The sequence below is a fragment of the Erinaceus europaeus genome, chromosome 11 (genome assembly GCF_950295315.1).
Source record: "Erinaceus europaeus chromosome 11, mEriEur2.1, whole genome shotgun sequence".
NCBI lineage: Eukaryota > Metazoa > Chordata > Mammalia > Eulipotyphla > Erinaceidae > Erinaceus > Erinaceus europaeus.
The window spans coordinates 119118206-119141246 of record NC_080172.1 but is presented as its reverse complement, the minus strand read 5'-3'; the positions used below and the strand labels follow the sequence as shown (position 1 = coordinate 119141246).

The 23041-nt window shown below is 55.4% G+C and overlaps 2 protein-coding genes across 2 annotated transcripts in view; one reads left to right on the top strand and one right to left on the bottom strand.

Moving 5' to 3' along the window:
* DDOST (dolichyl-diphosphooligosaccharide--protein glycosyltransferase non-catalytic subunit) overlaps nucleotides 1-23041 on the top strand; it is a 321069-nt gene that overhangs the window by 202903 nt on the left and 95125 nt on the right. The gene's annotated exons all lie outside the window — the stretch shown is intronic.
* VWA5B1 (von Willebrand factor A domain containing 5B1) overlaps nucleotides 1-23041 on the bottom strand; it is an 84446-nt gene that overhangs the window by 3930 nt on the left and 57475 nt on the right. The window contains exons 13-20 of the mRNA XM_060202399.1: nucleotides 18179-18369; nucleotides 12659-12860; nucleotides 11746-12027; nucleotides 9670-9816; nucleotides 8697-8858; nucleotides 5455-5529; nucleotides 3316-3382; nucleotides 2169-2286 (exon numbers count right to left, since the gene is read on the bottom strand). Coding sequence (XP_060058382.1) covers nucleotides 2169-2286; nucleotides 3316-3382; nucleotides 5455-5529; nucleotides 8697-8858; nucleotides 9670-9816; nucleotides 11746-12027; nucleotides 12659-12860; nucleotides 18179-18369 — 1244 coding nt within the window. The remainder of the gene's footprint in view (nucleotides 1-2168; nucleotides 2287-3315; nucleotides 3383-5454; nucleotides 5530-8696; nucleotides 8859-9669; nucleotides 9817-11745; nucleotides 12028-12658; nucleotides 12861-18178; nucleotides 18370-23041) is intronic.

Sequence of the window (23041 nt, the reverse complement as noted above, 5' to 3'; positions counted from 1 at the left end):
GGCATGGGGGGCAGTGGGCACAGACTGTCCAGCCCTGCAGTGTGTGTGGGGGGCAGTGGGCACAGACTGTCCAGCCCTGCAGTGTGTGTGTGGGGCAGTGGGCACAGACGGTCCAGCCCTGCAGTGTGGGCATGGGGAGCAGTGGGCACAGGCTGTCCAGCCCTGCATTGTGGGCATGGGGGGCAGTGGGCACAGACTGTCCAGCCCTGCAGTGTGTGTGGGGGCAGTGGGCACAGACTGTCCAGCCCTGCAGTGTGTGGGGGGCAGTGGGCACAGACTGTCCAGCCCTGCAGTGTGTGGGGGGGCAGTGGGCACAGACTGTCCAGCCCTGCAGTGTGTGTGGGGGGCAGTGGGCACAGACTGTCCAGCCCTGCAGTGTGTGTGGGGGGCAGTGGGCACAGACTGTCCAGCCCTGCAGTGTGGGCATGGGGGCAGTGGGCACAGGTTGTCCAGCCCTTCAGTGTGGGCATGGGGGCAGTGGGCACAGACTTTCCAGTCCTGTAGTGTGGGCATGGGGAGCAGTGGGCACAGACTGTCCAGCCCTGCAGTGTGGGCATGGGGGCAGTGGGCACAGACGGTCCAGCCCTGCAGTATGTGGGGGGGCAGTGGGCACAGGCTGTCCATCCCTGCAGTGTGGGCATGGGGGACAGTGGGCACAGACTGTTCATCCCTGCAGTGTGTGTGGGGGGCAGTGGGCACAGACTGTCCAGCCCTGCAGTGTGTGTGGGGGGCAGTGGGCACAGACTGTCCAGCCCTGCAGTGTGTGTGTGGGGCAGTGGGCACAGACTGTCCAGCCCTGCAGTGTGTGTGGGGGGCAGTGGGCACAGACTGTCCAACCCTGCAGTGTGTGTGTGGGGCAGTGGGCACAGACTGTCCATCCCTGCAGTGTGGGCATGGGGGCAGTGGGCACAGACGGTCCAGCCCTGCAGTATGTGGGGGGGCAGTGGGCACAGACGGTCTAGCCCTGCAGTATGTGTGGGGGGCAGTGGGCACAGGCTGTCCAGCCCTGCAGTGTGTGTGGGGGCAGTGGGCACAGACTGTCCAGCCCTGCAGTGTGGGCATGGAGGCAGTGGGCACAGACTGTCCAGCCCTACAGTGTGGGCATGGAGGCAGTGGGCACAGACTGTCCAGCCCTGCAGTGTGTGGGGGGCAGTGGGCACAGACTGTCCGGCCCTGCAGTGTGTGTGGGGGCAGTGGGCACAGACTGTCCAGCCCTGCAGTGTGGGCATGGAGGCAGTGGGCACAGACTGTCCAGCCCTGCAGTGTGGGCATGGAGGCAGTGGGCACAGACTGTCCAGCCCTGCAGTGTGTGGGGGGCAGTGGGCACAGACTGTCCGGCCCTGCAGTGTGGGCGTGGGGGCAGTGGGCACAGACTGTCCGGCCCTGCAGTGTGGGCATGGGGGCAGTGGGCACAGACTGTCCATCCCTGCAGTGTGGGCATGGGGGCAGTGGGCACAGGCTGTCCAGCCCTGCAGTGTGTGTGTGGGGCAGTGGGCACAGGCTGTCCAGCCCTGCAGTGTGTGTGTGGGGCAGTGGGCACAGGCTGTCCAGCTCTGCAGTGTGGGCATGGGGGGCAGTGGGCACAGACTGTCCAGCCCTGCAGTTTGGGCATGGGGGGCAGATAGAGGTGATAGACAGAGAGAGAGAGAGGGAGAGGAGAGACACATGCAGCCTTGCTCTAAGGTCTCTGCTCTCTAGTTCAAGGTTGGCTCTCACTCAGTGTCTCCCACCCTGTGCCTGGCTCAGCAGAGCAGGACACTCAAGCCACGTCCCCCAGGCCCCCAAGCCCTGCTGGGCCCTAGCGATGACGGGATGGGGCTGCTTGCTCTCCCTTCAGATGGCAGGCACCTTTCTCAGCAGGCCACAGCAGGTGACTGACTTGCTGGACATAGAGCTTGTCCCTGGGGGTCCTTGCACCCACTGTGAGGCCCTTCGAGGCTTATTTTATGAACACAGGAGCAGACACGGAGAAGTGTTGGCACCCAAGTGTACACCCCCGGCAGTCTAAAGAACCTGAGAGGCCCCTGGGTGCTCATGCATACTCCCTCTGCCCTGCTGGCTGCCGGCGTGGGTGCATGGGTGGGGGGCAGGCAAGGGCTGGGCTGGGCGGGGGGGGAGGGTCACAGGAAGGCCCCTGTGCCCAGGGGTCCGGGATCCGGGGCACTCACCAGGGGAATGTAGTTGGAGCTCTGAGCAGCTGAGGATGACGCAGGAGCCCTGCTCAGCGGCTTGGCCAGGAAGCCCCTAGCTGCCCGCGTCAGTAGCCTGGACTTGTTGAGATTCAGCCTGTGGGGGTGGAAGAGGGCTGCAGTCAGATGTCCCTGTCCCTGGCCACTCCACCCTCCCCGTGTCCACTCAGCCGCCTCTGCAGACGGCTCTCCCCGTCCCCACAGGCTCACTGGACAGAGGGGAGACAGGCTGGAGGGGTCTCTTCGCAGAGCTACTCTGCGTTGGCTGCAGCCTGAACCAGGAGCTGGGGGCACTTGGTTAGTGAGCAACTTAGCTGTTGTGATGGCCTTCTTCTGAGGGATTTTCCCCCAGAGCCCTGCTCAGCTCTGGCTTATGCTGGTGCAGGGGACTGAACCTGGGGCTTTGGAGCCTCAGGCGTGAGAGTCTCTATGCAGAACTTACCCCTTGTTCTGAGTGTGGTGGGTCTCAAGCTGAGGTCCCCACCTCCACAGCCAGGACCCTGCTGCCCCTCTGAACTAGAATGTCCCTGCCTATGGGGTCAGGTAGAATCCACATTTGTAAAGACAACCAGGCAGCTTGGCCTCCATAGGGGACCTCCCTATTCTATAGTCTCTGGGAAAGCGTGGTCTTTTTGGGCAGGGAGCCCTTCCCGACACCTTCTTTCTTGTCTTTTTTTTTTTTAAACTTTCAAAATTTTATTTATTATTGGATAGAGAGACAGGGAGAAATGGAGAGGGGTGGGGGAGATAGAGAGACAGAGAGACACCAGCAGCCCTGCTTCACCACTCGTGAAGCTTCCCCCCTGCAGGTGGGGACCAGGGGCTTGAACCTGGGTGCTTGTGCCCTGTAACATGTGCACTCAACCGGCTGCACCACTGCCTGGCCACCCAGCACCTTTCTTTAAAAATGTATTTTGTTTGTTTTATGTATGTATTTATTTACTTTATTTTTTTACCAGAGCCCTGCTCAGCTCTGGCTGATGGTGGTGCTAGGGACTGAACCTTGGGACTCTGGACCCTTAGCCTTAAAATCTCTTTGCATAACCATTATGCTGCCTTCTCCACCCCCTTCCTGGTGGCAGCCCTGGGAAACCACCCCCGTAGACCCCCCTCCCCCCCCACGTACCTGGACCCAAAGAGAGTCTCAGAGGCCTTCAGAGAAGAAAGGGAGTTGGCCAGACTGCAGAGGGAACCTGGGGAGACGGAAGGACAGCCGGGGCTCTGAGGGGCCTGTCCAGCCGCTCACTGCTCATCGAGGGGCAGAGGCCCAGAGAAGGGCAGGGGCGGCAGTTTCTAGGGCTCCAAGCTACCCTTGGGCAGCAGGGCCGGTCTGGGACTGGGACAGGGATTGGTGACATATGTGGTAAGTGGCCTGGGTGATTGGAAGTGGCTTCCAAGTGCCCTTGGTCAGGAAGCTGCCCGTGTCAGCAGCCTGGATTTGGGATTCAGCCCGTGGGGGGGGGGGGAGGGACCGGGCCAGAGTGGCCTCCGTCGGGATGGCCTGTCCCCGGCCATTTTACCTGATGTGCACCCAGCAGCCACTCTGGGAGAAGGCCTCCTCCCTGCCCCACTGGCTCATTTGACAGCCGGGAAACTGAGGCCTCACCACTTGTGAAGCTCCCCACCCCCTGCAGGTGCAGACTGGGGCTTTGAACCCTTGGACTGGGGCTCCTGGAATCCCCTGGCATGTCCTCTGTGGGGACAGTGAGGGCTCTGCACCCCTCAGACACACACTGACCCCCTCCCCGTGCACGGCTGGAGGTCTCCAGGCAAAGTGTGGTGGTGCTCTGGTCCCATAGTGGGGAGCGGCCCTCTCAGGCCTGTCTGACTCTCTAAGTAACTCTTGCTAAGTAACTTCCTGTGAGCCTTTGTCTCCTTGTCTCTCTCTCTCTCTCTTTTTTTTTTTAAATAATGACTTATTGTGTAGAAACAGCCAGGGAGACAGAGAAGGAGAAAGAAAGACAGACACCTGCAGCCCTGCTTCACCAGTGGGGGCTTGAACCGAGATCCTTGCACAAGGTAACATGTCTGTCAACCTGGTGTGCCACCACCCAGCCCCTGTCCTCTGCTTCTTTTTCTTGGGGAGGAGGGCAGAGCCCAGCTGCTTTTCATTCAGACGCAAGGTCACAGACGGTGGGAGGGAACCCCAACGCGAGTGCACCCTCAGTGCCAGCGCTGGCCACACGCAGCTGGGCTCTAACCAGAGCCCTCCTGGACAAGTGTTCTCTCCCACCCCGATGTCCTCATCTTGATTTTTAAACTTTATTCTACAAATACTTTATTTGTTGGGTAGAGACTGAGAAAAATTGAGAGAGAAGGGGGAGGTAGAGAAAGAGGGAGAGAAAGAAAGAGAGAGAGAGAGAGAGATACCCGCAGCCCTGCTTCACCACTCATGAAGCTTCTCCCCCCTGCAGGCGAGGACTGGGGTTTTGAACCTGGGTCCTTGTGCACTGTGACATGTGTCCTCAACTGGGTGTGCCCCATCTGGCCCTAATCTATAAATCAGAGTTGCTTGTGTTGGTTTCGTGAAGAAGGAATGAACCACTGGAGACTTGGCTAAATGAAGACGTCTGGTCCCAAGGAGGTCACCACTGTTATCTTCTCCCTCCCTCTCTCTCCCTCTCTCTCTCTCTCTCTTTCTTTGCCTCCAGGGTTATCGCTGGGGCTCAGTGAGGACAGTATGAATCCACCGCTCCTGGCAGCCAATTTTTTTAAATATTTTTTTTTTATTGGATAGGAAAGGAGAAACTGAGAGGGGAGAGGAGACAGAGAGACACCTGCAGCCCTGCTTCTCCACTCGTGGACCCCTGCAGGTGGGGCGTAGGGGCTTGAACCTGGGTCCTTGCGCTTGGTAATATGTGCACTTAACTGGGTGTACCACTGTCCTTTTGATTCAGAACATATATTTCTCATTATTTCTGTATCCATCTCTCTTTCTTTCTTTCTTTCTCCAGCTCTGATACAATTCTATTAAGGACTTGCTGGCTTTTCTTTTTTTATATAACTTTTTTTAAAGATTATCTTTATTTGTATACTGGATAGAGACAGCCAGAAATCAAGAGGGAAGGGGATGATAGACAGGGAGAGAGACAGACACCTGCAGCCCTGCTTCTCCACTTGTGAAGTTTCCCCCTGCAGGTGGGGCTTGGAGGCTCGAACCTGGGTCCTTGCGCACTGTGACATGTGCACTCCACCACACCCAGCCCCAGCATGCCAGTTTCTCATTAGCGCTGCCGTCTGTTTTGAGGAAGAAGTGTGTTCTCACCTTCAGCAGGAGGCTTCTCACAGGTGGGGAACTGGGTCCCACTGAAGGGTGCTGCCGGGCTCTCCTCCTCTCCACCTACAACAGAGCAAGCCGCTGAAGACCGGGCCCCCGTGCCCCCCGACCACCCACCCCAGCATCCCCGGCCAGGAGGGCAAAGGCCGGCCTCCACTGACATCACGGAACGGCCTGGAGAACAAGCTCGGTGCCCCCATCCCTGCCTGGAGAGGCCTTTGCTTCCAAAGGTGTCCCCACTATTTGCTCAGGAGCGGAACCCCAGCGTCAACACCGAGTAGCCTTGGAGGGTCCCTGCCTTTCTGGGGTGCTCTGACTGCAGAGCTGGGGGATGGCATCTGCCTTGCGGTGTCAGAAGGCCTAGGAGAGACAGCGCACACTCATCTTGTTGCTTGGTGTGGGGCACAGCAAGTCCCAAGCTGCAGACCAGGCGGAGGCCACAGAAGCAGGAGGAGGGCAGAGACCTGAGGGGGTGGACCAGCTGGGAGGGAGGTGGCCTCCTCTGGTCCCTTCCTCCCCGGGCAGGTGTCTACACCAGCTGTCCAGGGGCCCGCAGAGCAGGGCACTAACAGGCCACAGGGTCCTGAGCATTGATGCCCGTTGGCACGTAGCCTGTTCAAACCCAAGTAGCTGGGGGGGTTATTTTAAGGGCTGGAGAGAGGCAGCAATGTACTATAAATAATCCAACACACGGAAAAGCTTCAGGCACAGACATGCCCACCAAAGCCTCTGTTTCAGCCCTGAGTGCCGATGAGGCTGGGTGGCGATTTACCTCAGGGGCTCTGAGGCCGGACACTGCCTGGGTCTGAGTTTTGGTTCTGGCACTGTTGTTATTGACCTAGTTATTGCTGGGGCTTTGTGTCTGCAGAGAAATCCACTAACTCCGGCAGTCATTTTTCCTCTGTCCCCGCCCCCTTTTCTCTTTTAGTTGATAGGATGGAGAGAGATTGAGATGTAAGGGGACTGAGATAGAAAGTGAGAGGGGGGGCTGGGGAACGGCACAATGGTTATACCAAAGACTTTCATGCCTGCGGCTTTGAAGTCCCAGGTTCAATCCCCAGCACCACCATAAGCCAGAACTGAGCAGTGTTCTTTGTCCGTATCTCTCACTGTCGTTGTCTCCGTGTATCTCTCAGTAAAATAAAATTAAAAATATATTTAAAAAGAAAGACAGACAGGGAGACTCCTGTAACACTACTTCACCACCCCTGAAGGTTTCCCCCTGGAGATGGAGCCCGAGGGCTTGAACCCGGGTCCTTGTACACGGTAACACGTATACCCCGTTTGGTGCGCCCTCCCTGGCCCTGAGCTGTGTGATCTTGAGTAAACCGCTTCACCTCTACAAACCTTGGGTTGCTCATCTCCTCCTGGGGTGGTAAGCTCTCTCATGGGGGTGCGGGGCCTTGCGGCCTGCACAGGAAAAGCCCTCAGCAGACGCCGGCCACTGACACCTGTGGTATCCAGGGGCTGGAGAGAACCCTGATTTACAAGCCAGAGGCCCCGGGTGGGGCTGAGAGGATGACAACTGAAAAGGGGTCCGTTGAGATTCTGACGGACACCACAGGCTTCCAAGGGCTGCGCTCCAGAGAGAGAAGAGACTGGACAGGCGGCCTCTCCCTCTGCCGGGAGGCCCAGATTGGCTCAGTGGTGGCGCCCACTGGCTTGTCCTGAGGGACCAGGGAGGTGTTGGAGTTCCATCTAAAAACAACCAGCTCTGAATGACCATCCCTTCAAACTATTTCTTGGGTTTTTTTTTAAAGAATCATGACTGGGTGGTGGTGTGTCTGGCTAAGCTCACATATCGCCATGAGTACAGACCTGGGTTCGAGCCCCGACTCCCCACCTGCAGGGGGGTCGCTTCACAAGCAGTGAAGCAGGGCTGCAGGTGTCTATCTATCATCCCTCCTCTCTATCATCCCCCTCCCTTCTCAATTCCTCTCTGTCCTGTCAAATAAAAATAGGAAAAAAAAAAAAAAAAAAAAGGAAAAATGGCCACCAGGAGTGGTGGCTTTGTAGTAGCTGAGCCTTAGTGCCAGCCATGGTGGCAAAAAAATAGAAAAATAAAAATGAAAAAAGAGAAAGAGTTATGATTTTGATTTCCACCAGGGTTATTGCTGAGGCTCAATGCCTGCACAAAGAATCCGCTGCTCCCAGTGATTTTTATTCGTAGGAAAAAATTGAGAGGGAGAGAGAGACAGAGACCCCTGCAGCCCTGCTCCACCACTCGTGAAGCTTCCCCCTGCGGGGGGGACCAGGGGCTCAAACCTGGGTCCTTGTGCACTGTGATGTGTGTGCTTAGCCAGGTGTGCTCCCACCTGGCCCCACTACTTCTTGCCTAACCTGTCTCTGCCTGCCAGCACTTTCTAGTTCCTGGGACAAAAATCTGTTAGGATTCGGTGGCTGTGCTAGCGACCTGGTGAGACCTCCATGTCCCCCTCAGCCCCCAAGCCCAGAGCGGCTCAAATTCATGCTGTGCATGTTAGGGGGAGGGGGGAGGGGTGGGAGTGGTGTGGCGGTTATGTTGTCTTTAGCGGGACAGACAGACTCAGGAACGTGTAAGGAACAGAGGCCCAGGGGCACTGGAAAGGCAGCAGTCAGCACAGGCTTACAGATCTCCAAGGGCCCAGGCTGAGGGCAGGGTGGAACCAGGGGCAGCTGGGGGGGGTTTGGGATCCCGAGAGGAGCAGATGGAGGAGGCCAGGTGGTGGCACACCTGGCTGAGCGCACACGTCACAGTGCGCAAAGACCTGGGTTTGAGTCCCCAGTCCCCACCTGCAGGGGGAAAGCTTTGCGAGTGGTGAGGCAGGGCTGCAGGGGTCTGTCTCTCCACCTCTCCTTTCCTTTTCCACTTCTGTCTCTATCCAATAAATAGACTTTTTAAGAGAAGAGACAGACATAGAACACATGGTAGTACCTCTCCACACTTTCCTCTCTTGCCTCGCTCTTGAGGTTCCTGGGTGCTCAGGGCCAGGGAGCACACAGAAGCTTCAGGCAACAAGCAGCCACAGGGGTGGGTGGCCCTTCAGAGGGGAGGCGGGGTGGCAGGGTGGGGGGTGGCCTGGCTTCCAGGCAGGGGTGGGGTCCTCTCTGGCTCCAAGGACAGTTCTGTGGATGCCAGCGCCGGGGGCCATACTGGGGCCCTGCGTCCCTGTCAGGTCTCAGAGCCCCCGCGGGCCTGACTGTGCCCCCAAGGACTCGGGCTGCAGGCTCAAGGGAGGGTCAGGGTGTGCGGCCCAGCTTCAGAACATGTCCAGGGAGGCTCGTACTTAGCTTCTGAAATCTGCCTTCGGTGGAGACGACCGTAGGTGCCGCCTGTGAGTGCCCGAAGCCGGTGGGCACACTTCTCCACTGCTGAGGCCGGACCTGCGAGCTGCCCAACCGAGACGCAGCACCTTTGTGAAGACAAGGAGAAGGGTCAGGTGGGAACCTCCCTGCCAGCGCTTTGCCTCTTCCCCTAGGCTGGCAGGTTCTGGCCTCGGTCAGTCAGTCCTCTGGCGGCAAGAGGGCCCTGACCAAAGTCAGGTCACGATTCTTGCACTTGGGATGTCCTGGGTTTGAAGTTGGCTCCATCTTTCCCAGGCTGGGTGGGGTACAAAGCTCCCTGGGCCCCAGTCACCGCATCACACACACCACGTGGGCGGACAGCGTGACCAGATGGTTTGGTGGGGGCTGGTGTGCTCAGGCCCATCTGGTCTCTCTCTGACATCGACTGGGTCCCAGGCCACTTGCTGCAGGCTAACAGAGGATGGCTGGGAGACAGTACCACCTCCTCCTCCTCCTCCTCCTCCTGCTCTTCCTTCTCTCTCTCTCTCTCTCTCTCTCTCTGCCACCACGGTCTTTGTTAGGGCTCAGTGCCAGCACTACGAATGCAGGGTTCCTGGCAGCCATTTTTCTTTTTCTTTTATTTCTACTTTAGTTTTTATCTGACAAGACAGAGAGACATTGAGAGGGGAGGGGAGAAGGAGAGAGAAAGACAGACACCTGCAGACTTGCTTCACCGCTCATGAAGCGTCCACCAAGCAGGTGGGGGACAGGGGCTGGAACCCGGGTCCTTGCCATGGTGATACATGCACTTGACCCATGCCCGGCCCCTAGGGCCCTTCCTTGGAAGGCCGCTGCAGGCCTCCCAGCCCCCTGTCTCCAGGCCCTTCCTCTAGCCCGTGGGGTAGGTGTGGGCTGCTTGCCCCCGAGCCCTGGCCTCACCTGCCTTCCCAGAGTGGGGGTAGCCCACCACAGTGGGCAGGTACTGACTCTTGCTCATGTCCACAGGCACGAAGGCAGTGTACTTGCTGATGATGTTGCAGGCCTTGCTGGTGTGCACGGCGTTCAGCTGGTAACGGCGGCTGGAGCCTGTTGGGGGGGGGGTGTGTGTGCCAGGGCCAAATCATGGGCTCCTTGAGGAAACACGCTGAGGCCCAACCCCCCATCATTGTCCCGGGGACAGCTCACCTGGCTGAGACAGACTGCAGGGGACGTGCTGACAATAAGCAGACCCCTCAGCCATAGGGCAAGACTGACTCCTGCCTGCACGGACACCTCCGACTAGAACTGGGCCGTTAATCCTGGGACACCACTGACCCCCACGTCTCAAGTGAATAACCCCAAAGCACCATCACAGCCTCCACCCGCCTGAGGCTCAGGTCTCACCTCAGCCCCCCACTCTGCCGCCCTCTCTCCGCGGCTGGATAAACTCCCCTCTGTCTGCACTCCTGATTCTACCTGCCTCACTCAGTGTCTCGAATTCCCAACACCCAGAAAGCACCCTGGACATGGGACCAAGTTCCGGCCGCCCAGAGGAGGGCCAGACCACTCTCTGCATCTGGAATCCAGTCAGACCAGGGGGTCAGGGTTTGCCCGCCGGGCTCATCTGCAAACACCCCAAGTCTGAGTCGGACACCTTACGTACAGGAGGTGAGCAGCCAGAATAGACCGCTTCTCTTCTGTAACGGTGGTGTTGCTGAAGGAGGAGGAAAAGGCCTCCACATAGTCTGCGTTTCCTCCTTCTTCTTCTTCTTTTTAAATTTATTTTAATTTTATTTATAAAAAGGAAACACTGACAAAACCATAGGATAAGAGGGTACAACTCCACACAGTTCCCACCACCAGATGTCCCATCCCCTCCCCTGATAGCTTTCCTATTCTCTATCCCTCTGGGAGCGTGGACCCAGGGTCATTGTGGGATGCAGAAGGTGGAAGGTCTGGCTTCTGTAATTGCTTCCCCGCTGAACATGGGTGTTGACAGGTGGATCCATACTCCCAGCCTGTCTCTCTCTTTCCCTAGTGGGGCAGGGCTCTGGGGAAGCGGAGCTCCAGGACACATTGGTGGGGTTGTCTGTCCAGGGAAGTCTGGTTGGCATCCTGCTGGCATCTCTTTCTCTCTCTCTTTATTTTTACCAGAGCCCTGCTCAGCTCTGGGTTATGGGTTGAGGCAGGGACTATGGAGCCTCAGGGTGAGAGTCTCTGTGCAGAGCTGTCATGCTGTTTGCCCTCCCTGGATTTTTCTATTTTCCTTTTGCAGCTGTCTGATGGGAACCCTGGGCCAAGATTCCACAGGTCGCCGGGCTGGCTTGAGACACTGGGCCCATAGTACAGAGAAGACCGGGAGCTGGAGAGGGTGGCCAAGGGCCACACAGAGAGGAGAGCATGAGGCCAGTACTTGGGCCGGACTGCCCCTGAGGCCAGCTTCCCCCCTGAGAAGGTCAGCTGGCTCCTGGCCGCCACCCTCATGTTCCCTGAGCAGCCAGGGCAGGAGGAACGGACAAGCGCATTGAGAAGTGTTCTCTGCGGGAAGCAGAAACCAACCAAAAGCACACGTTCTCTAGAAAAACAAGTAGCATCGAGTACTGATGCCGGGAAGAGGGTGGGTGATGCATGCAGACTCAGGAGGGCAGTGTGGGTGGGTGGGTGGGGGATGGACAGCACCCGGCAGCAAGCACTGGGCGTGGAAGAGGGTGGGAGCACTGGGGTTCCAGAGAGACAGAGCAAGTGATGGTTTTGGGGGTGGAGCTGAATAGGGTGCTGCGCAGGGCTGCAGGGCAGGAAGGGGAGACCTGGGTGGGGCTGTGGGGGTTTCCAGGGACTCCCTGGGGGAGGGGAGGGGAGAGGAGGGAGGAGCGCTGTGGGGGTGCCCAGGGGAGGGCGTCCCAAAGCCTGGGCAGAGGCTGCAGTGGTGGGGATCTGGGGACGCTCAGAGGGGACATGGTGGTGGTGGGGGTGGACCATGGCTGGGGGTGGGGCTGAAGAGGGCACCCCTGCCTGAGGGCCAGCACTCTGGCTCACCTTGCTCAATCTCTCTCTCGCGCTCTGCCAGCTGCTCGAAGTCGCGGATGATGGCACGGGCGGCCAGGTGGTGGAAGGTCTCGCCCCACAGGTGGGCACTGTCCGGCTCAGGCCCGGGCAGCCCCAGCTCGAAGTTGACCTCCCACTGCAGGCGTCGGCTGTCCCGCAGGCCCCTGACCACCGCCTTGCCCCGCACCGGCCTGCTGGGGCCACTCTGCTCCGGTTCAGCCTGTGCCTGCCCGTCCCAGGAGGGCTCGCAGTCCAAGGAGGGGTGCACAGGTCCTGCGGGCAGGGGAGTGGGCAGCGCAGGACTCAGGCATATTGCCCAGGAAGACTGAGCACCTGCCCAGGGAGACTGAGCTCCTGCCCAGGGAGACTGAGCACCTGCCCAGGGAGACTGAGCACCTGCCCAGAAAGACTGAGCACCTGCCCAGGGAGACTGAGCACCTGCCCAGGGAGACTGAGCACCTGCCCAGGGAGACTGAGCACCTGCCCAGGGAGACTGAGCACCTGCCCAGGGAGACTGAGCACCTGCCCAGGGAGACTGAGCACCTGCCCAGAAAGACTGAGCACCTGCCCAGGGAGACTGAGCACCTGCCCAGGGAGACTGAGCACCTGCCCAGGGAGACTGAGCACCTGACCAAGGAGATGCAATTCTGAGTCACTGCCCCTCGCCCTGAGCAGGCCCTGCCTGTACCTGAGAGTGGGGCAGAGCCACCTCCAGGTGGGGCTGGTGGCGGCACTGGCACCCAGAGCTCAGCTGCAGGGGTACGTATGGGAGCATCATAGATGGCCCGTGGCCAGGACAATTGTGAAGAGGGTGCTTTGCTGGGTCACCCAGGAGGACGGGCCCTCAGACCAGAGCACGTAGTCCTGGCCAGTCCAGCTCCCTCAGCCGCCTGTGGGCACTCACCCATGTCTCCAGGGCTGTGAATGTCTGCGGCAGGCTTCGGGCGGGATCCACTCAGCTCGGGGATCCTGGACCTCCAGTTCTGGACCGCCTGGCCCTGGGTCTGGAGATGCTGGCAGCCTTGAGGCAGTAGGGAAGGTCTTCGGGCCCCAGGGCCCTGGAGCTTGAGGCCTTGGCTGGGGTCCTGGCCACTATTCAGCAAAGGCTAGAGAGCAAGAGAGAGGAGGACACTGAGCAACACGGTCAGCCCCCCCCCCCCCCCAGTCCCCAGTGCAGCCCTTCCCACAGTCCTCTGGGGCACAGTTCGAATGACGTGTTCACTCTCTACACTCAACAAACATCAATGCAGGTAACTCCAGACTGTAGCTAAAATTCCCCAACCACAGACTACCACGTACAATCACACCTAGGGTTACTTGGGGCAGGGTAGACCGCAGACTGGTTCTGCAAAGAGACTCTCCTGCCTGAGGCTCCAAAGTCCCAGGTTCAGTCCCCTGCACCACTTTAAGACAGAGCTGAGCAGGGCTCTGGTAAAGGTTGGAAAACAAAACCACACCCACACACAGAGGGACACTTCGAAACTCACTTTTGAGCCATAACGTCTAAACTGGTATGTATGAGGTTAAAATGACCAAGCTTACCCATTTATTTTTTTACTTATTTAGAGGAAGAGAGAGGGAATGAAAGAGACCACAGCATCAAAGCTTCCTTCAGTGTGTGTGTGGTGGGGCGCAGGGCTTGAACCTGGGTTGTGCACATGGCAAAGCAAGGCACTACCCCAGTGAGCTGCCCCCCAGCCCCAGGCTGTCCCCTCAGGCCTTCTCTGGCTGATGCCTAAAATCCCAGGTCCCAGCCTCAGCCCTCAGGGAGCAGCACCGCTCAGAGGGGCAGCTTCACCAGCAGAGAAGCAGTGCTCTGGTGTCTCTCCTCTCTCTCTCTCTCCTGCAAACTGAAAAAAGAAATAGTTCTCACTCAGTTTTCTCCCTAGAATTTCCATGAATCCATTTTTGTCTAATCTTGGTGCATGTGACACCAGCTGGGCACTGACAGAGGAATCAGCCTTTTTCTTGTTTCTGTATCATGCAGATCTCAACACTGTTACTGGATACTTTACTGAGTCTAGTTTATTGGTTCTCCGCCTCCATCTTCAGAGAACTCTCAGGCACATTTGGTTTTATTTCTGCATTTTTCATTCTGTTTTGTGGATTTTATCTGTTTACGCCTATATTGGTGCAAAAAATATTAAAAAAATAAGGGACTAACTTTATATCTTTCTGTCTTTCAGCCACCAAACTGCAGACGCTGCCATGACTCCATCCTGACCTCCCTGGGCAGACGACCTCCCCCATGTGTCCTGGAGCCTCCCCTCCCCAGATCCCTGCCCCACTAGGGACAGACAGACACAGGCTGGGGGTGTGGGTCCACCTGCCAACACCCATGTCCAGTGGAGAAGCAATGACAGAAGCCAGAACTCCCACCTGCTGCTCCCCATAAAGAATTTGGCTCCCAGAGGGATAAAGAACAGGGAAGCTTCCAGTGGAGGGGATGGGACATGGAGCTCTGGTGGTGGGAACTGTGTGGAGTTTTATCCCTGTTATCTTATTTGTTCATCATTATAAAATCAAAATAAGAAATTTAAAAAAAGCAAGGGATAATGTGGGAAGCGGATTTGCGACATGCAGATGAGCAAAGATGAGTCCCAAGAGAACATTCTTTTAAGCCCCTGAAGGTGGAGGGAAGCTGCAGAATAAGGGCCCAGAGTATTTACAGCACCTCACACAGATAAAGGCCCAGTAGGTCCATAAAAAAAGTGCTGGGGCCCATGAAATATTAGAGCGATCTCAAACAAGTGCATCTCCCAGACGGGCAAATGTCTGACTATCTGATCACATTGGTGTGGTCGGTGGGGCAGGAAGGACTCTTTCTCACGGTGGGAATGTGAACTGACGTGTGTGCCCCTGAGTCCAGAGCTGCCTACCCTCTGCTGGTGTTAAAGACTCACGAGTGGGTCAGGGAGCTAAGTCCATGCACAGAGCCTGGCACTTGCACGCTTGAAGGCCAGATTCAACCCCCAGCACCGCACTGAGATCTCCATGAATATATATATATATATATATATATATATATATATATATATATATATATATATATTTTTTTTTTTCTCCAGGGTTGTCACTGGGGCTTGGTGCCTGCATGAATTCACTACTCCTGGAGGCTGTTTTCTACATTTTTTTTTTGGATAGGACAGAGAGAAATGGAGAGAGGAGGAGAGAAAGATAGACACCTGCAGACCTGCTTCACCGCCTGTGAAGCGACCCCCCCCCCCCTTGCAGGTGGGGAACTGGGGACTTGAACCGGGATCCTTACACAGGTTCTTGTACTTTGCACCTTGTGCACTTAACACGTTGCACTACTGCCTGGCCCCCACAATTTTTTTTTTTTTTTAGGGAAGGGATGGGGAGCAAGAGGTGTTAGCTGTGCATGCCAAGAGTGTGTGCCTTGCCATGAATAGAGGGCAGGTTTAAGCCACGGCACTGCTCAGGGAGGCTGTGGATTAGTGGTCAACTCCCATGCTGTGGTCTTTCTGCTTCTTTCTTTGTCTATCTGTTGCTGTTTCTGTTTGAATGCAAACACCAGCCTGGAGTGGTGACATTATGTACACACATGCCTCTTCACTTTGAGAAGAAGGAAAAAAAAAAAGGGGAAGGAAAGCCCAGGTTCCCTTGGAACCAGTGACTGTACTTGTAGGATTGGTCCTGAGGAAGTGCTCAAGATTCAGATGTCTGTGTGCAAGGCTTGTGTGTTTGCTGCTTGCTGTGTGTGGGTGGAGGCTTGGTAGCCACTCATCCAGCAGGAGGGCACTGGAAGGCAGGGACAGTGGGAAGGCAGGGGCACTGGGAAGGCAGGGGCACTGGGAAGGCAGGGACACTGGGAAGGCCGGAGCACTGGGAAGGCAGGGACACTGGGAAGGCAGGGACACTGGGAAGGCAGGGACACTGGGAAGGCAGGGGACACCGGGAAGTCAGGGACACTGGGAAGGCAGGGGCACTGGGAAGGCAGGGGCACTGGGAAGGCAGGGGACACTGGGAAGGCAGGGACACTGGGAAGTCAGGGACACTGGGAAGGCAGGGACACTGGGAAGGCAGGGACACTGGGAAGGCAGGGACACTGGGAAGGCAGGGACTCTGGGAAGGCAGGGACTCTGGGAAGGCAGAGACATCAGGAAGGCAGGGACACTGGGAAGGCAGGGACACTGGGAAGGCAGGGACACTGGGAAGGCAGGGACACTGGGAAGGCAGGAACACTGGGAAGGCAGAGACATCAGGAAGGCAGGGACATTGGGAAGGCAGAGACATCAGGAAGGCAGGGACACTGGGAAGGCAGGGACATTGGGAAGGCAGGGACACTGGGAAGGCAGGAACACTGGGAAGGCAGGGACACTGGGAAGGCAGGGACACTGGGAAGGCAGGGACATTGGGAAGGCAGGGACACTGGGAAGGCAGAGACATCAGCAAGGCAGGGACACTGGGAAGGCTGGGACACTGGGAAGGCCGGTGGCTGCTCTAGCTGCAGAGACACCAGGATGAGACTTTCAAACACAAACTGCAGCTGCTTTGCTCTCTGGGTATGCATTCCTCTTGTAATTAAGGAATTTTAAACTTTATTAAAACTGAATTTTCTGCCTCTGGGTACACAGAGATCTGCCAGGAACAGGGAGGGGCGAGGTGCTCACTGCTGGAAGATGTGAGAGAAAGCAGAGGTGTCTTCCAGGTCTTTAGCCCCATGTTCTCCCCAGGGGCATCTCCGCCTCAGGGCGGGAGTACTTATGGGGCCCCACTAGCTGACACTGGGGTTCCTCCTCCTTGTTTCCTCTGGGGTGGACGCCAGCATGGAGAAGAGAGGGGCCCATCTCTCAGGATTGCTGTGGTGAGAGCTGACACCCAGACTTGGCTGCTGGGCCTCGACCACCCCCACCCCACATCCGAGCAGGTTCACCCTCTGTACCCATCATCACCACACTGGGGACCAGCAGCTGCCAGTTTCTATGGCAACAGGCCAGTCCAAGACCCATCTTCCCACCCAGCCAGGCCTGTGGCCTCGTGTGGGCGTGTGCCTGTGTTCAGTGTGATGGGGGCGGCCAGCCGGGGGAGGCAAGGAGTGTGGAGGGCGGGTGTGTGAGGCAGCTTCAGTGCTGTAGTGTCTTTCTCTGTCTCTCTTTCTGTCTGAAAAAAAAAAAAACACACAGAAAATAAACAAGAACAAAAATATCCCCAGTGGTGAAGCTCCGCTGAGTCCTGAACAAAAAAATAGGAAAAGAAAGGCTACCTTTATGGATCACAGACTCACAGGGGGAAGCCCGTTCTTAAGAAAATAACACAATGCCAACCTGACCTCCCTGGGCAGATGCTCTCACCATGTGTCCTGGGGCCTCCCCTCCCCAGAGCCCTGCCCCACTAGGGACAGACAGACACAGGCTGGGGGTGTGGGTCCACCTGCCAACACCCATGTCCAGCGGAGAAGCAATGACAGAAGCCAGAACTCCCACCTGCTGCTCCCCATAAAGAATCTGGGTCCCTGCTCCCAGAGGGATAAAGACCAGGGAAGCTTCCAATGGAGGGGAGGGGACATGGAGCTCTGGTGGTCAGAAATGTGTGGATTGTACCCCTGTGATCTTACAATCTTGTTCATCGTTATTAAATCTCTAATTAAAAAAAAAAAGAAAATGGTGATCCAGGAGGTGGTGCAGTGGATAAAGCACTGAACTCTCAAGCATGAGGTCCCAAGTTCAGCCCCTGGCAGCATATGTGCTGGTGTGATACCTAGTTCTTTCTCTCTCTCCTGTTATCATTCTCATTAATAAAGAAATAAAATATTTTAAAAAATGACATAAAGCAGGTGGCTGACAGATTCATTTGGTTTTGGAAGGTGTCTGTGACCTGCTGACGTGGCTACTGTCCTCAGGAGACTGGGGGCCATGGCCTGGGAGGGGTGGCATCAGGGAGCTCCCACGCACCCTACTGAGCACGGGGTGGGGGTCATGGCAGTGCTGGGACTGGGAGACACTGCTCTGAGCCGGGCTGTGGGTCAGGCAGCCCAGTCCTCTGGGCCCTGGACAAGTCACGTTACTCCCTGCTTCTCAGTTACCCTGAGGGGAATTTTCTGCGTGTGTGTGTGTGTGTGTGTGTGTGTGTGTGTGTGTGTGTGTGTGTGTGTGGTGGGAGGTGGCTTCTGATACGGCCTCCTCCCAGAGGTGCTGCAGAGTCCACTGAGTTCAGATGAGGGTCCTCGTTACCTGGGAACTGCAGGGTGTGGGCCCATGAGGCAGAGACTAAGGATTTGAGCATTAAGTATCGGGGAGATGGAAGCCAGAGAGAAGAGAGAACCCTTCACAGAGAGAGCAGTGGATGGACTCCATGCTCACGGCTAAGACACGAGCCACACTCTCCCCACCCGTGACCCTTCCCAAGCCCACCCTGACTTCTAGAGATACCCAAACCTACACTGTCCCATGGAAACGCCTACCTGAAAATCAACCTTCCACCATGGGGTGTCCAGGCTGGTCAGGCTGGTGAGGTCTTGCAGCTTTGTTGTCCGTAAGGGCTGTTTCTGGGCAGTCGTGGTGGGGATGCTAGCTATGGGGGCCCATGACGGCTGCTTGTTGATGGTGATGTGGTTGGTGCTATAGGCACGTCTCCGATGGGAGAGGCCAAGACCTGAGCAGGGAGTCACAGGGCCAGAGGATGGGAGGAGCAATAGTGGGGTTGGCACAGACTTCCGGCCACAAATATGTCTGCCTGCTGATACCTGTGCAGGACCACTTGCCACTAGCTCATGGAGGCTGGCCTCATCTGGTGTATAGCTCATGGAGGCTGGTCTCATCTGGTCTTATAGCTCATGGAGACTGGCCTCATCTGGTCTATAGATCATGGAGACTGGCCTCATCTGGTCTTATAGCTCATGGAGGCTGGTCTCATCTGGTCTTATAGCTCATAGAGACTGGTCTCATCTGGTCTTATAGCTCATGGAGACTGGCCTCATCTGGTCTATAGCTCATGGAGACGGCCTCATCTGGTCTATAGCTCATGAAGGCTGGCCTCATCTGGTCTTATAGCTCATGGAGACAGGTCTCATCTGGTCTATAGCTCATGGAGACTGGTCTCATCTGGTCTATAGCTCATGGAGACTGGCCTCATCTGGTCTATAGCTCATGGAGACTGGCCTCATCTGGTGTTATAGCTCATGGAGGCTGGCCTCATCTGGTCTTATAGCTCAGGAAAGCTGGCCTCATCTGGTCTATAGCTCATGGAGACTGGTCTCATATGGTCTTATAGCTCATGGAGGCTGGTCTCATCTGGTCTTATAGCTCATAGAGACTGGTCTCATCTGGTCTTATAGCTCATGGAGACTGGTCTCATCTTGTCTATAGCTCATGGAGGCTGGTCTCATCTGGTATTATAGCTCAGGAAGGCTGGCCTCATCTGGTCTATAGGTCATGGATACTGGCCTCATCTGGTCTTATAGTTCATGGAGACTGGCCTCATCTGGTCTATAGCTCATGGAGGCTGGTCTCATCTGGTCTTATAGCTCACGAAGGCTGGTCTCATCTGGTCTATAGCTCATGGAGACTGGCCTCATCTGGTCTATAGATCATGGAGACTGGCCTCATCTGGTCTTATAGCTCATGGAGACTGGCCTCATCTGGTCTATAGCTCATGGAGACTGGCCTCATCTGGTGTTATAGCTCACGAAGGCTGGCCTCATCTGGACTTATAACTCAGGAAGGCTGGTCTCATCTGGTCTTATAGCTCACGGAGACTGGCCTCATCTGGTCTATAGCTCATGGAGGCTGGTCTCATCTGTTCTTATAGCTCATGGAGGCTGGTCTCATCTGGTCTATAGCTCATGGAGACTGGTCTCATCTGGTCTATAGCTCATGGAGACTAGTCTCATCTGGTCTATAGCTCATGGAGACTGGCCTCATATGTTCTATAGCTCATGGAGACTGGCCTCATCTGGTCTTATAGCTCATGGAGACTGGTCTCATTTGGTCTTATAGCTCATGGAGACTGGTCTCATCTGGTCTTATAGCTAATGGAGACTGGTTTCATCTGGTCTATAGCTCATGGAGACTGGTCTCATCTGGTCTTATAGCTCAGGAAGGCTGGCCTCATCTGGTCTCTAGCTCATGGATACTGGCCTCATCTGGTCTTATAGCTCATGGAGTCTGGCCTCATCTGGTCTTATAGCTCATGGAGTCTGGCCTCATCTGGTCTTATAGCTCATGGAGACTGGTCTCATCTGGTCTTATAGCTCATGGAGGCTGGTCTCATCTGGTCTTATAGCTCATGGAGACTGGTCTCATCTGGTCTTATAGCTCGTGGAGACTGGTCTCATCGGGTCTTATAGCTCATGGAGACTGGTCTCATCTGGTCTTATAACTCACGGAGACTGGGCTCATCTGGTCTTATAGCTCATGGAGACTGGTCTCATCTGGTCTATAGCTCATGGAGACTGGCCTCATCTGGTCTATAGCTCATGGAGGCTGGTCTCATCTGGTCTTATAGCTCATGAAGACTGGCCTCATCTGGTCTTATAGCTCATGGAGACTGGCCTCGTATGTTCTATAGCTCATGGAGACTGGTCTCATCTGGTCTATAGCTCATGGAGACTGGTCTCATCTGGTCTATAGCTCATGGATACTGGCCTCATCTGGTCTATAGCTCATGGAGACTAGTCATCTGGTCTATAGCTCATGGAGACTGGTCTCATCTGGTCTATAGCTCATGGAGACTGGCCTCATCTGGTCTATAGCTCATGGAGACTGGTTATCTGGTCTATAGCTCATGGAGACTGGTCTCATCTGGTCTATAGCTCATGGAGACTGGTCTCATCTGGTCTATAGCTCATGGATACTGGCCTCATCTGGTCTATAGCTCATGGAGACTGGTCATCTGGTCTATAGCTCATGGAGACTGGCCTCATCTGATCTATAGCTCATGGAGACTGGCCTCATATGGTCTATAGCTCATGGAGACTGGCCTCATCTGGTCTATAGCTCATGGAGACTGGTCTCATCTGGTATTATAGCTCATGGAGACTGGCCTCATCTAGTCTATAGCTCATGGAGACTGGCCTCATCTGGTCTTATAGCTCATGGAGATTGCCTCATCTGGTCTTATAGCTCATGGAGACTGGTCTCATTTGGTCTATAGGTCATGGAGACTGGCCTCATCTGGTCTTATAGCTCATGGAGACTGGCCTCATCTGGTCTTATAGCTCATGGAGACTGGTCTCATCTGGTCTATAGCTCATGGAGGCTGGTCTCATCTGGTATTATAGCTCAGGAAGGCTGGCCTCATCTGGTCTATAGCTCATGGATACTGGCCTCATCTGGTCTTATAGTTCATGGAGACTGGCCTCATCTGGTCTATAGCTCATGGAGGCTGGTCTCATCTGGTCTTATAGCTCACGAAGGCTGGCCTCATCTGGTCTATAGCTCATGGAGACTGGCCTCATCTGGTCTATAGCTCATGGATACTGGCCTCATCTGGTCTTATAGCTCATGGAGACTGGTCTCATCTGGTCTATAGCTCATGGAGACTGGGCTCATCTGGTGTTATAGCTCACGAAGGCTGGCCTCATCTGGTCTATAGCTCATGGAGACTGGTCTCATATGGTCTTATAGCTCATGGAGGCTGGTCTCATCTGGTCTTATAGCTCATAGAGACTGGTCTCATCTGGTCTTATAGCTCATGGAGATTTGTCTCATCTGGTATTATAGCTCAGGAAGGCTGGCCTCATCTGGTCTCTAGCTCATGGATACTGGCCTCATCTGGTCTTATAGCTCATGGAGTCTGGCCTCATCTGGTCTTATAGCTCATGGAGACTGGTCTCATCTGGTCTTATAGCTTATGGAGGCTGGTCCCATCTGGTCTTATAGCTCATGGAGACTGGTCTCATCTGGTCTTATAGCTCATGGAGACTGGTCTCATCTGGTCTTATAGCTCATGGAGACTGGTCTCATCTGGTCTTATAGCTCATGGAGACTTGTCTCATCTGGTCTATAGCTCATGGAGACTGGCCTCATCTGGTGTTATAGCTAACGAAGGCTGGCCTCATCTGGTCTTATAGCTCAGGAAGGCTGGTCTCATCTGGTCTTATAGCTCACGGAGACTGGCCTCATCTGGTCTATAGCTCATGGAGGCTGGTCTCATCTGTTCTTATAGCTCATGGAGGCTGGTCTCATCTGGTCTTATAGCTCATGGAGACTGGTCTCATCTGGTCTATAGCTCATGGAGACTGGTCTCATCTGGTCTATAGCTCATGGAGACTGGCCTCATATGTTCTATAGCTCATGGAGACTGGCCTCATCTGGTCTTATAGCTCATGGAGACTGGTCTCATCTGGTCTTATAGCTCATGGAGACTGGTCTCATCTGGTCTTATAGCTCATGGAGACTGGTCTCATCTGGTCTATAGCTCATGGAGACTGGTCTCATCTGGTCTTATAGCTCAGGAAGGCTGGCCTCATCTGGTCTATAGCTCATGGATACTGGCCTCATCTGGTCTTATAGCTCATGGAGTCTGGCCTCATCTGGTCTTATAGCTCATGGAGACTGGTCTCATCTGGTCTTATAGCTCATGGAGGCTGGTCTCATCTGGTCTTATAGCTCATGGAGACTGGCCTCATCTGGTCTATAGATCATGGAGACTGGCCTCATCTGGTCTTATAGCTCATGGAGGCTGGTCTCATCTGGTCTTATAGCTCATAGAGACTGGTCTCATCTGGTCTTATAGCTCATGGAGACTGGCCTCATCTGGTCTATAGCTCATGGAGACGGCCTCATCTGGTCTATAGCTCATGAAGGCTGGCCTCATCTGGTCTTATAGCTCATGGAGACTGGTCTCATCTGGTCTATAGCTCATGGAGACTGGTCTCATCTGGTCTATAGCTCATGGATACTGGCCTCATCTGGTCTATAGCTCATGGAGACTGGTCATCTGGTCTTATAGCTCAGGAAAGCTGGCCTCATCTGGTCTATAGCTCATGGAGACTGGTCTCATATGGTCTTATAGCTCATAGAGACTGGTCTCATCTGGTCTTATAGCTCATAGAGACTGGTCTCATCTGGTCTATAGCTCATGGAGACTGGTCTCATCTGGTCTATAGCTCATGGAGGCTGGTCTCATCTGGTATTATAGCTCAGGAAGGCTGGCCTCATCTGGTCTATAGGTCATGGATACTGGCCTCATCTGGTCTTATAGTTCATGGAGACTGGCCTCATCTGGTCTATAGCTCATGGAGGCTGGCCTCATCTGGTCTTATAGCTCATGGAGACTGGTCTCATCTGGTCTATAGCTCATGGAGACTGGCCTCATCTGGTCT